Source organism: Mercurialis annua, linkage group LG2 (assembly GCF_937616625.2).
Source record: "Mercurialis annua linkage group LG2, ddMerAnnu1.2, whole genome shotgun sequence".
NCBI lineage: Eukaryota > Viridiplantae > Streptophyta > Magnoliopsida > Malpighiales > Euphorbiaceae > Mercurialis > Mercurialis annua.
This window is the reverse complement of record NC_065571.1, coordinates 54989407-55003174: the sequence shown is the minus strand read 5'-3', so window position 1 is coordinate 55003174 and position 13768 is coordinate 54989407. Positions and strand designations below refer to the sequence as shown.

At 29.3% G+C, this 13768-nt stretch overlaps 1 protein-coding gene across 1 annotated transcript; it reads left to right on the top strand.

The window, feature by feature from the left end:
- The first annotated feature begins 11045 nt into the window (after positions 1 to 11045).
- Positions 11046 to 12483, top strand: LOC126670614 (uncharacterized). The gene has a single exon (XM_050364379.2). The coding sequence runs from the start codon at positions 11183 to 11185 to the stop codon at positions 11810 to 11812; it is 630 nt and encodes a 209-aa protein (XP_050220336.1). The 5' UTR covers positions 11046 to 11182; the 3' UTR covers positions 11813 to 12483.
- Positions 12484 to 13768: the final 1285 nt, after the last annotated feature.

The window sequence follows — 13768 nt, the reverse complement described above, 5'->3', positions numbered from 1 at the left end:
CAAATAATCCTTGGTATCTTGTATTAGAGACAATGAACTGCTAGCTAGTATGATATCATCAACATAAACTAGTAAAGTTATTGAGTCTGCTCCTTGAGTGAGAGTGAAAAGAGATGTGTCAGCTGTGGAGGGAACAACTCCTTTATGTATGAGAGTAGTAGTGAGCTTAATATTCCGCTGGCGACTAGCCTATTTCAAGCCATACAATGACTTGTCCAATTTGCAGACTGCATTTGGAATTGAACTTTGAAATCCTTCAGGGAGTTTCGTATAAACTTCCTCTTGTAGCTCTCCATTAAGGAAAGCATTATTAACATCAAGTTGATGTAAATGCCACCTTTTAACTGATGCAACAGCTAACAGAGCCCTTACTGTGGCCATCTTCACAACAGGAGAGAAGGTAGACAAATAATCAATTCCAGATTTCTGAGTATAACCTTTAGCCACCAGTCTGGCTTTATGCCTATCCACAGTGCCATCAGGTTTGTATTTTAACTCGTATATCCGTTTACAACCAATAGGTTGTTTACCAGAAGGTAGAGACACAACCTGCCAAGTCTTATTGTTTTCTAGAGCCTCTATTTCCACTTGCATAACTGACTGCCACTCAGCATGCTTAAGAGCTTCTTTGTAAGTTTTGGGTTCCTTTAAGGACACAATGTTACATACAAAAGATTTGTATGAGGGAGAAAGATTTTGGCAAGAAAGAACAGAAGAGATGGTGTGAGGTGTAGTGAGTTTAGAAGAACATACAAAATCTCTGTATTTAGAAGGGAATGTAGCAGTTCTGGTGCTCTTTCTCTGTGAAATATGTGGAATAGAATCAGAAGAGGGAATGACAGGTGGTGTTGGTTCAATTTGATCATGAGAGTGAGGTAGATCATATTGAGTTTGATCATTGAAAACAGGAGTGGGAAGAGTATTTGGAGAAGCAGTGGAAGAGAATAGAAATGCGAGTTCATGAAAAACTACATTTCTAGAAACAGAAATCTCATGAGTTTTCAGATTGTAAAATCTGCAACCTTTGGTTCCAGAAGAAAAACCAAGGAAAAGACATGGTTGAGCACGAGGGTCAAACTTGTTTCTGGTATGAATCAGAGTAGACACATAGCACAGACAGCCAAACACTCTCAAATGAGTAAAGACAGGAGGTTTTTGAAATAAACATTCAAAAGGAGTCTTATCATGGAGAACTGGAGTTGGAAGTCTGTTTATGAGATAGACAGCATGAAGAATGCAATCTGACCAAAACTTGATAGGTAAATGAGCTTGAAATCTCATAGCTCTAGCAACATTCAGTATGTGTTGATGTTTGCGTTCAACTATACTGTTTTGTTCCAAAGTGTAAATGCATGAAGTCTGATGATGAATTCCTTTAGAAGCAAAGAATGACTTCATGCTAAACTCAACTCCATTATCTGTTCTAATAGTCTTTATTTTTATTGAGAACTGTGTGTCAACATAAGTATAAAACTGCTCAATAAATTGTCTTGTTTCAGACTTGTTTTTCATCATAAAAACCCAAGTATGTCTACTGCAATCATCAACAACTGTTAGAAAATATTGATGTCCATACATTGAGGGAGTAGAAAATGGACCCCAAATATCCATATGAACAAGCTCAAAAACAGACTTAGAAATTGAAACACTTAGAGGAAATGACAACTTCTATAGTTTAGCTATGGAACAGACTCCACAAAGATCTTTACAAACAGATTGAATGTTAGAATCTAAGGAATTTAAGACTTTGATTCTAGACATTGATGGATGTCTTAATCTAAGATGCCAAAGATCTAGCTTAGAAGGAACTATGACTGCAGCAGCTAAAGAGGTTTGTGAAGAAGTTTGTGAAGTGTGAAGTTGGTAAAGTCCATTTCTCTCCTCAGCTATTCCAATCATCTTCAAAGACTTGATATCCTGGATAAGACAATGGGTAGGATGAAAAAGAAAGGTACATGATAAAGCTTTGGTTAGTTTACTGGTAGAGATTAGGTTGAAAGAAAAAGAAGGGACACAGAGAACATTAGACAGAACAAGATCTGCTGTCAACTTAACAATTCCTACATGAGTTATGGGCAGATGAACACCATTAGGAAGTTTGACAGATGATTTAGATATAGCAGTATATGACTCATAATAGCTAGGTGAACATATTATGTGATCTGTGGCACCAGAATCAAGGAACCATAAAGATTCACTTTTAAGAACATTGGCAACATATGAAGTACATACTGTAATACCTGAAATGGTTGCTGTGTTGGCATTGTCAAACTGAGCTTGTAAAGCATTGACATTAGTCATAGTACTGGCATGGGCATTTGAAGTTGAAGTTTGAGATGTGGATGGCTGAATAAGTGCCAATATTTTCATGTACTGATCTGGTGTGAGAGACATATTCATCATAGCAGCTTGATTGTGCATCATATTATCATCAGAGGATGGTACATCATAATGATCAGTCTCGGAATTTTGAAAGTCTGCATTAGACTGATATGACTCATTACAAAACTGCCCCTCTGCCATATTTGCAGAGCTGACAACTGGTTTTCCTGGAGGTTTAAAACCTGGATGACCTGGGGGAAATCCATGCTTCCTGAAGCATCTATCAACTGAGTGTCCAGAAATACCATAAAAAACACATTCTGGCAAGTTGTTATTCACATTGAACTTGCTTGGATAGAATTTCCTCTGATTGTTAAAGGTAATTGGACCTCTAGAAGCATTGAAAGGTGGTCTGTATGAACCAGGTCTAGCATTACTGTAAAAAACTGAAGGTTCAGTTGGTGTTGGTAAGAGAGAAACTACAGATTGTCTCTCTTGTTGAAGAACCAAACCAGACACTCTATTTATTTTGGGAAGAGGATCCATCATGATCATTTGTGACTTTATATTTGAGTAAGTCTCATTGAGTCCTCTTATAAAACGAAGAGTGTAATCATTATCATAGTAAGCCTTCATTTTAGAAAATCCATCACAAGAATACTTTGTGGCACAAGAGCAGACAGGCAAAGGTCTCAGACTAACAAACTCATCCCATAGTATTTTGAGATGAGTAAAGAACTCAGTTACAGAGAGTGTACCTTGCCTTAAAGAGTATAATTCTTGTTGAAGATCAGAAATTCTTACATAATCGCCTTGGGAGAAACGATCCTTAAGATCATTCCAGATCTCAAAGGCTGAATCAAATGAGATTACACTTTGAGAGATAGTTGGAGCAAGAGATTTAACAAGCCAGGAGAGCACCATTGTGTTGCACCTCTCCCAAGCTGGATAAATTGGATCATCAACAAGAGGAACAAGAATTGATCCATCCACAAACTTCATCTTGTTTTTAGAAATCAAGGCCATGCGCATAGCTCTTGACCAGGCATAATAGTTCTGTCCATTGAAAGGAGTTGAAACTAGCATCAATGAAGGATTCTCATTAGGATGCAAGAAGTAAGGACTGGAATGTAATTCTTCATGTCTGAGTTGATTCATTTTGAGAAAGAAATTGAGCTGTAAAAGCTGTTTGGATACTGAGAAAAAGAGAGAAACAGAGAAATAACCATTTTTGAAAAAAATATTGCGATCAAGAAGAAAAATACAGCAAACTGATCGCAAAGAACTAAGGAAGAAGAATCTGTAATTTGTTTTACAGATGAATAAGAAAAGAAGAAGAAGAAGAAGAAGAAAGAAACAATGTGTTTGTTTCTCGAGAAAATTAGAGAGAAAGCTCTGATACCATATTAGAATTAGAAGAATAAGAGAGAATTGAAATCTTTATTAAAGAATCAAAATCTCAGATTACAAACTATGAGCTAGGCTAATCACTATTTATACTATGCTAATGAACAAAGCAAAGCAACTAAAAACAGCCTAACTAACTATGCTGACTCAGCATAAAATCTGTTATAAACAGAACACAGAAAACGTGTGAGTTGATGACTTGGCAATAGAAGATCCAATCAGGAATGACAAGATGAGCTGGCATGAGCTGTCATTAATTCTGATAAATATCACGAGCATCAGATTTGACTTATCATTTTCTTACTTGACTTATTATTATCTAATGAACACATAAATAATTGATTTATGTAAATGCATTCATTAATCATTTCGTTCTCATACAATTAGAACCATCGGATATATACTAATTTATGTTTTGTGCTTACCGATGAACTATAATTCAACCGGTATAAAGCGTTGGGCAATATTCATTAAAGTTTGTGGCTCCCTAATGTTTAAAGAAACCCTTATGTTTTGCACATAAATATTACTCCCTCCGTTCTTTTTTAGTTGTCTATTTAGCCAATATTGTACATATCAATATAGTGCTTTTTTGTCTTAATTTATAAAGAAAAATACTAATATAACCCTATTAGTTAATAAATATTTTTTAAATTAAAATATAGAGTCATTTATTAGGGATGGGTAAACTTGGAAGATAAGTAGCTAATATTACATGAGATTTCTAAATGGACAACTATTTGTAAACAAATAAAATTTATTAAATGGACAACTAAAAAGGAACCGAGGGAGTACTGTACAGATTCAATTCTGATTACATCAAGTTGTGTGGTAATCAAAGTTTGGAAACAGGCAGCAACAGGTTGGCTGGTGCTTTCATTTTCAGAAATAATTAAGGTGAAAATGATGGCGGCAGAAATAAGGAGAATTTAGAGGCTCCCTGTACCTGGCACCCTTACGGACACACTCCTATAATTCCTTTCAATATGCCCCTTTTACTTTTAATCAACTTCCAATAATAATTGTTAAGTTTTTAAATTATGGACTTACTTTAATGTCCAATCAAAATAATGGACATGTCCTCCTAAATTTGTAAATCTATGATATACGTATAAATAGCAAACGAATATATTTATTTAATTATTTTTATAAATTTATTTACAATAATGAATTATTTTGCAAAAGAATTTTTAGGTCTATACCAAATGATATATAGTCAGTTTATACGATATGATTTATTATCAAATATTTATATGAGGAACAATGTCATTATACTTAGGTAATTATTATATTTACTCTCCAATTATCTAAAATTAATATTTTATGGTCATATAGGTATAATTTATTTATTTTGTTTTTATATTTATTATTAAATAAATTATATTAATAGCAAGGGTGCACGTAAAAAGAAAAAATCCAACATTTTTTTTTAATAAAATTAACTAATATGTATCTATCATTAAATCAAATTTATGAATGCTCATCTTAATTTATGTTATTATATTTCAAAAGTCTCATTCCTCTTGATAATTGTCCAAAATACTTTATAGTTTATTTATACTCCCTCCGTCCCGTTTAAGAAGTCCCATATTCTATTTTGGGATTTCCCATTTAAAAAGTCCCATTACTATTTTTAGAATACTTTTCCATTGAATATCCCATTTTACCCTTATTTTAGTTATCTTAAAAGAGTTTTATGGAAAATTCCACTATAATTAATAGGGGCAAAACATGAAAAAACATGAAAAGACAAGAATAATTAATGTTTTCTTAATCTGTGTGTAAAGTCAAATGGGACTTTTAAAGTGGGACGGAGGGAGTATCATTCATATCCCTCTTATATAAATTCTGCGGTGATTTTCTTTTCTCAAACGCATCTAACAGTTTCTATACGGCAAGCGGGATCTCACTATCATCTCCTCACATTCAAATGAGTGACCGAGATGTGTTTACGTGTACGGTTAGATGTTCATTTGAACCTCAAATAGTATGCCACGTGTCTTGAGTAGGTGCTGCTATTCATTCCTGCCAACCTTGTCAGGCTGGCTGGCAAATGGTTGAAAGACACGCGTTGTACTCAGCGATAGATACTCACATACTATGAAGATTTCAGAAAATTTAAACCTATGTCAAAAACATTTAGGCAGCAGAAATTAAGTAACTTAAATTTTGATGGGTAAAAAATAAACAATTAAAAAAGTTTACGAAAAGGATTGACTGTTTCTATTTTAATTTAATTTTTCTTGAACTGCTTAGTTAAAGTTAAGAATTCTGCATAAAAAGATTAAAAAATGTATATATAAGTTCATAGTTAATAACAATGTTTAACAATATGAGTAGAAAAATCCATCTTCTTTAATTTGAAAGAAATAGACTGATTAATGACAGAAAAAATTTACATTACTTCTAATAATCCAAAACAACTCACAATCATAAAAAATTTAGATCTGGATGTAAATTTTATCAACAAACTCTTAAAAAATAATGCTATATTGTTATTAAACTTCGGAAAACCAAATGAAGGTTAATTTGGTCCGACATAGTTCAAACAAGTTGAATCAAATTAAGAAGCAAGCCGACAACAACATAATGTAGACCAATTCAATATTAAAAAACATTAGCCCTAATTGCATATAATTATTATTATTATAAGATATTTAGCATTCATTTTTATTATAGAAAAATAGTTCGAATGATTTTTCAATATTAAACTATGCCTGCAAGACATCAGCAATGTTATTTAGCCTTTGTTGTGGTTAGAGATTTTCCATGCTGTCAGTCAGTCTGTCACATATATCTTCTGAGATCCAGGGGCCATTTAATAAAGCTCCAAATTCAATGGAGAAAAAAAAAAGATGAATATGGCAAGATTCCTTCTTTTTTTTCGATTGAAATTTCTCAATAATAAAAAAAAAAGAAAGATTTACCAAAAATATATTCTTAAACAATCTTAATCTTTTAAAATATAACAAAACTCTAATTAAAATTAATATTTGAAATGATGTTTAAAATTGAAAGTCAAAAATCCAAATGGATATTAAAATAATGGAAGGTACAAGCCTTACATATATCATTTCAAATTTAAGCAATCCATTCTTGAAAAGTTAATTTATTATATCTTGCAGTAATTTCATTTTCATTATTATAGTGTTCTACAGAAAAAATTAAAATTACAACTAGTATAAGCATAAGCAACAATATTTTCATTATTTTGTTTTTTCTATTTCAAATAATAATATAACTTTATATCAATTTGCATTTACTTCATACTATATATTCATCTCTAGTCAGTAGTCATACTCTTGTATTCTATATTGTTTTTGCGCATTCAAATCATTTATATTCTTAAAAGACTCACAACAAACTTAAATTAAGAATTTAAGATAAAACATCTCTTTTAAAATAAATTAAACGTTAAATGACTATATAATTTGATTATATTAGAGCATACACAAATATCTACAAGCAATCATTGAGGTCTAAAGAAGTATTAAAGCAGTTTGATTGAATCAATCAAAGGACCTTCTAGTAATCTCTTTTTTTTTTCATAAGAACTTTCAAAATGTACCACTCACTAAAATATCGAACTAACTAAATTTCCGTCCACTACTATTTTTCCTCTTATTCATGGAATTCTAAAATCATCTTTCATCTATAGCGCGTGAAAGTATTAATTAAACTTTGAAAAATTAAACCAATAGTACTGTTTGAACTTTTGTGAATATGACATTTGAGTGTTTAAACTTTTAATTCTTTTAAATTAGTGTTTTAATTTTTAAATATGTATCAAACGATTAATTTTATAATAATTTTCGATCACCGGAGTATTGACTGTTGAAGTGGGAAATCTCACATTGGTTGTGTGTGTGAATGGACTTATGTTTATATATTAGTTGGACACTTTCACTTAATACCAATTGGTTTTAGGGTTAATTCTATATAAAATCACCACCTTTACACGTTTTTTTCATTTTAATCACGTCCTTTAAAAAGTGTCAAATAAAATCACCACCTTTCATTTTTTTGCAAATCTATCATCGATGAGTAAAATTTGATGTATTTTTCCTCTCAAATAAATGTTTTAATCTGACTAATGCCCTATTAACACAAAATACATTCATCTTACTCTTTTCTTGTTGATTCCGGTTGTCGAGTCAATACAGATACACCGAATTTTCAGATTCGTGATAGATTTGTAAATAAATGAAAGGTGGTGATATTATTTGACACTTTTTAAAGGACGTGATTAAAATGAAAAAACGTATAAAGGTGGTGATTTTATATGGAATTAACCCTTAGTTTTAAAATGAAATCTAATATTAACGAGACTAGATATAAAGTTTAAATTTATTAATATAGTTTGTCATTTTAACTACACATAAACAAGTAGTGGAACTTAATTAAATGTGCAATTTATTTTACTCTTTTAGCACGCCAGTTATCGAATAACATATAAAAACACTTTGTTGACGTACATATATTTAGAAAGTTAAAATACTAAATTAAAAGAAATAAAAGTTAAGATACTGAAATACTATATTTTTAAAAATTCATACACTAATGTTATAATTTTCCATTAACTTTATAGTAGAGGCAGGACACCTTGCTTTGCTTAAAAAGTAGTAGTATCTACTATATATATATAAAGCAGGACGTCTTTTCCCTTTGATTGACACTTGGCAACTAACTATTGCTTCTCACATTTTATTCTTTTCAATTAAGAACTTTGGCAATAGTAAATGTCATTAAATATTTTTCAACACCTATAAACTATACATGAAAAAAAACTAACAAATGGAAGTTAAATGAAGAAATTTACCAATAGAATGTTTATTCTAATTATATTGACAATATATTTAAATAATTTTAAATTTTTACATTCTCTACAAAATATTTTTTATTCTTTATTTATATTCGATACAGAATAATTATTAAATAAATAAAATTAAATAATTAAATAATATTATTTCATAAGTAAAATAGGTACAATTGGAATAATAAAGATTTTTTTTACTAAAAAATTGTAAATCCCTTATCTTTTATACTACATCTTTTAACATAAATTTTTATCTTTCATCGAACATTTGGCATTCTCACGTTCGCTGTTATTTGTGTTTTTCTATATCGTTTTAGTAATATTAAATTTTAGTTGGCTAATTTTATTTATTTGGTAGCCTTATTTGGAAATAATTAATTATCTTCTTTTTAAGTTGATTTGAAAAATTTATTACTACATAAGATTACAATAACATTTTGCTAACTTTATGGTCAAATTTAAAGTCATGGAAAGAAACTTGATAACCGTAGTGTTAATAATTCACAATTAATTTGGTAACCTTGTGTTTGACTTTTTTTTTTTTTTGGTTTATTATTCTTATTCTTTTTATAGCTGAACATATAAATAAAAATCTCAGATTTTGTTTTTTTATTATTCTTTACTAAAATAAAAACTCTTTAAGTTCTCCTTTTAATTAATCACTTTAATGTACAATTAAGCTACTAAAAATTTAATTAGCACTCGATCTTTTTTTAATGGAATTTATAGCACTCAATCAATCAACAACTCTTTACATTTTTTTTCTAAAAAAACTGTTTTCTTGATTATAAATGTTTTGTAACGTTTTCTCGATTTTGTAACATTAAACAATCAATTCCATTCCTTTGAATTCTCAATAGATAAAGTATAACTTTTATCTAACAAATAAAGTCTATAAATTAACAATTTTATAGACGCTGTGTTTGTTATATTAGCATTTTCTCATTTTTTTTATATACAGTATATTGAATTGTGCAAGCTGTGAATGAGTTTGTTTTTGATATTCATGTAATAGCGTTAGGCAAAGAAGTTTGAGATATTATGTACGATACTGTTATGCAATTTGGTATGGATTACAGAAATGTTGCGAATTCTTTTTGTTTTATCTAAGCTTCTGTAGCTGAGACTTACTATGAAGAATCTTACCTTTTTAATTTCCTTAGTTTTTGTAATTTTATGAGATGTGTATTTTTGCTCTTTCCAATTAGGTGCTTCTTGTTCTTTCTCGAGCTACTGTTTAAGTGAGTTTTTCTCAAATTTTTTATATATAATTATAATCTAATATTCATATATAAGTCTCTGATATTAATTATTTCAATTTGTTATCCTTCTACTTCAAGTAATTAAATTTTTTAAATGTGTTCATATATTAGTTGATTTTTTTGTCTGAATTTATTCGTAAGATGCTATAATTTTATAAAATATCACTTTAGTTATGAAGAAATTAATCCAATTTGTTAGTCTATAATTCTTTCTATTAATTGTATTATTAAAGATGATGAGATTAAATTACAGTAATGTTGAAATTCAGTTTTTAAGGAGTAAACTGGTGAAATTATCGCGACACGAATGAGCAGCATTTGTTGGCTGTTATGTATTCATCTTGTCTCTTTCTCTATTATTGATACTCAATTTATAAAATATTGATCAAATTAAATTTAGTTATTGATAATATGTAAAATATATAAATAATATAATTAAAATAATATCAGGTTATTCTTTTAGTTAGATAAACAAGTAAAATAAATTACAAGACACAGACATAGATGATATATATAGACGTAAATATGTAATAAAACACTAAAATTCACTCTTTGTAGAAATAAAAAAAAAGATGAAAAATGTTGAAAGAGACTATGATAGTTAAATTTTATTTGTTATAATTTTAAATTAATTATAAAAAAAATAAAAATAACAACAATTTGAAAAACAAATCGTATAACATACGGGGCAAAAGCTAATTAATTAAGAAAAAAGGCAAAAATAAGAAAACAATTCAGATAAAAAAAAATTATACGAAAATGAATTTTAGTTTTCTTGATAAAAAAAATTCGACTTGATTGGTTTATAAATATGAATAAGATTTGACTTTTGTATGATTATGAGTTACTTAAATTTAACCTTTATAAACACGGCATTAAAAATTAATAATATATAACTTGAAACTATTAATTTAAATAGTTTTTTCATATATCTTTCAAAATAATTAAAATAAACATTAATTTGTCAAAATGAAACATGATGACCTATTAAAACTAAATAAATATATAAAATATAAGTTAGCTTATAAATAAATAAAAAATTATCCAAATTTTGATAAAAAAAGGGAGTATCCAAATAAAAAATATAAACAAAATTCTACTTATTGTAATATTTTAAAACGTTAATAATTTTAAAAAGATCGTGCAACGCACGGGACTAAAGCTAGTACTTTAATATTATTGGTCATTTTACTTGCTTTTTTGCTCCAAAACACTCTCTTTATAGTACTAATAATTTCCCCTTTAAATACCCATCTCCCTCTTCATCAAAGGCAAACAAAAAAAACCCTAATCTCCTCTCTCTCTCTAACTCTCTTAAACTCTCACTCTCCCAACAAAAATAAAACAAAATTATTTCTCTCAGAAGAAAAAAAATATGAAAATGGAGTCAAGCACACCAGACGTAGCCAAAAAACTATGGCATATAGTACGTATAGCATTCTTCATGCTAAGAAAAGGCATACCAAAGAGCAGAATAATGGTGGATCTCAATTTGATGCTGAAACGAGGCAATAAACTCGCCGGAAAAACAATATACAATCTCATGCACCACCATAATAATATTTCTTCGTTAAGTTGCCGATCAAACGATGCCCTAAATTTCATTTCTCCGAAAGAATATGAATTCAGCTGCAGTAATAGCCCGGCGAGTTTCTACCCTTTTATGAATCTCCACAAGAAAAAACACCACGGTCATTTACATTTCCCCAAGTCTTATAAATACGACGACGTTTCAACCGTAGCCGCCGTTCAGAAAATGCTTGAGATGTTGAACTGTCATGATCAGGTGGAGGCGTCGCCTTTGGTTATGCCTGGGTTTGGTAAGAGTCCGATGGTGAAACAGTTGAGAATAACGGACTCGCCTTTTCCGTTGAAAGATGACGGAGATGGTCAAGTTGATAAAGCTGCTGAGGAGTTTATTAAGAAGTTTTATAAGGATTTGAAGTCGCAGAAGAGTACTGGTTCTGTTCTTGAGTCGCCGTATCATGGAATGTGGGCTAGGTAACGGTCACTTGGCGCGTATATTTCTGATTGATTTTCGGTTGATTTATCGGCTTTTTATTCAAGAAATCGGGATGAAAGATTAACTCATGGCAAATGCTCGGTATATACATTGAGCCACGAGTTTAAAAAGATTACGGTTAAAGAACTATAAACATTTCATAAAACAGTCAACAATATTTAATTTGTTATATTTTATAATCAAACTTTAATTTTTACAACAAGTTATAATAGAAATTCAGACCAATAATTGCTTATTTGGCAATGGTCGCCACATAAGCAATAGCTGACATGAATTTCTATGATAATCTACTGTTCTTGTAAAAATAAAAGTTTGATTATTAAAATATAATAAATTAAATATTAACTGTTTTATAAAAGATTTATAGTTTGGCAGCGGTAATTTTTTTTTATCACTTAGCCGGCTAGCTGGCTATATTTGTCACATTATTAGATGTGAAGATCACATGATTATCAAATTAGGGCAAGTTCTTCATGGATCATGTGAGATTTTCTTCAAATTGTATGGCAAATTAGCTTTTTGGCTTAAATGCCCTAAGATGATTAGGTGAAGGTGTTTTATACATTCTTGCATGTACTATATCTCCTCTCGTGAAGAGGTTTTTTCAGGAATGTTTGGTTTCCATTTAAATACTTAATATCTTTTTTTTTTCATTTTCAAATTTCTGCTTTTATTTATAATAATGGTTATTTTTGCTCGGAGTAATGATATGTATTATGTGAATAATGTAAAATAGAGAAGGGATCGAAAAGGAAAAGAAAACAAAAAAGACTTGTGTATTTTGTTTTTCCCTTCTTTTAATGCAGAGAAAAGCTGGTAGACCTAATTTAAGTCGTTGCATGATAGCCAATTTAGAATTTTTAATGTATTCCTTTTCAAGGTTGGTGAATGGGAGCCTTTAGAATTATTATTTGTTTTATTTCTTTACAATTTGCAGGGCTTTTTCTTTGTGTTGCTTTGAGAATTGAGAGGGAATTTATTAATTAGTTGGAATTTAGTGGTTGTGTTTTATTTCTCTATGAAAGCTCACCTGCCATGCACGAGTGGTACATGAACTTTTTTCTTCCATTATTTCAAAAGATATATATAAAAATATTCGTAATAACCACGTAACACAAGATTATTAAGAAATTATATACATAAAATTATTCGCAAATTGTCTCACAAACTAAAATTAACATTACATTGTCCTATTTATTTTAGTTACTTGAATACAAATATAAAGTTTAGAACTTTCAAATTTTGTATGAATCTAATTAATTTTTTTTAACTTTCAGCAGTTTTAATCCAATTTTAAATGTTGAAATAATTAGAGTTCTATTTTTAAAAAAATTCTCACTTGACAAATAATATATTATATTAAAATATTAAATTTAAAAATCGTAAGTAACTATAAAAATTTACTGAAAATAAAAGTATATTTATAAGTTCTCCTAATTAATTATAGAACATACTAATGAATATGTATAACTAATTAAATAATTAGTATAGTTGAAATAAACTTGTTATTAGTCTGTAAATTAAGCTAATTAAGCTTATATTAAATTTATCACTGGTTCAGAAAAAACACATAAAATATTTTTTTTAAAATCATTTAGGCCATTACTTTCTTTTTTGAATCATTAATTTTTTCACTGTTTCAGAAAAAACAAGATGCCTCTTTTGCAATTTTTGTTGATTCTAGCTTGCGCAGATTTTTCACAACCATTCAGATCAGGTTTTGCATCATCCGAAGAACTCAATTAAGTATTTGTATCGTTAAGCACTAATCTAGAATGCAACATTTCTTAATTTTTTTTTATGAATAACATTTCTTAAATTAGCCTCCAACTAATTCGTATATTAAAATTTCTAATTAATTTGAAAAAAAGATGAGATTGAATGAATGAAAATATCACAGATTAATACACTAAGGAATAACTATAGTAATTTGGTTAA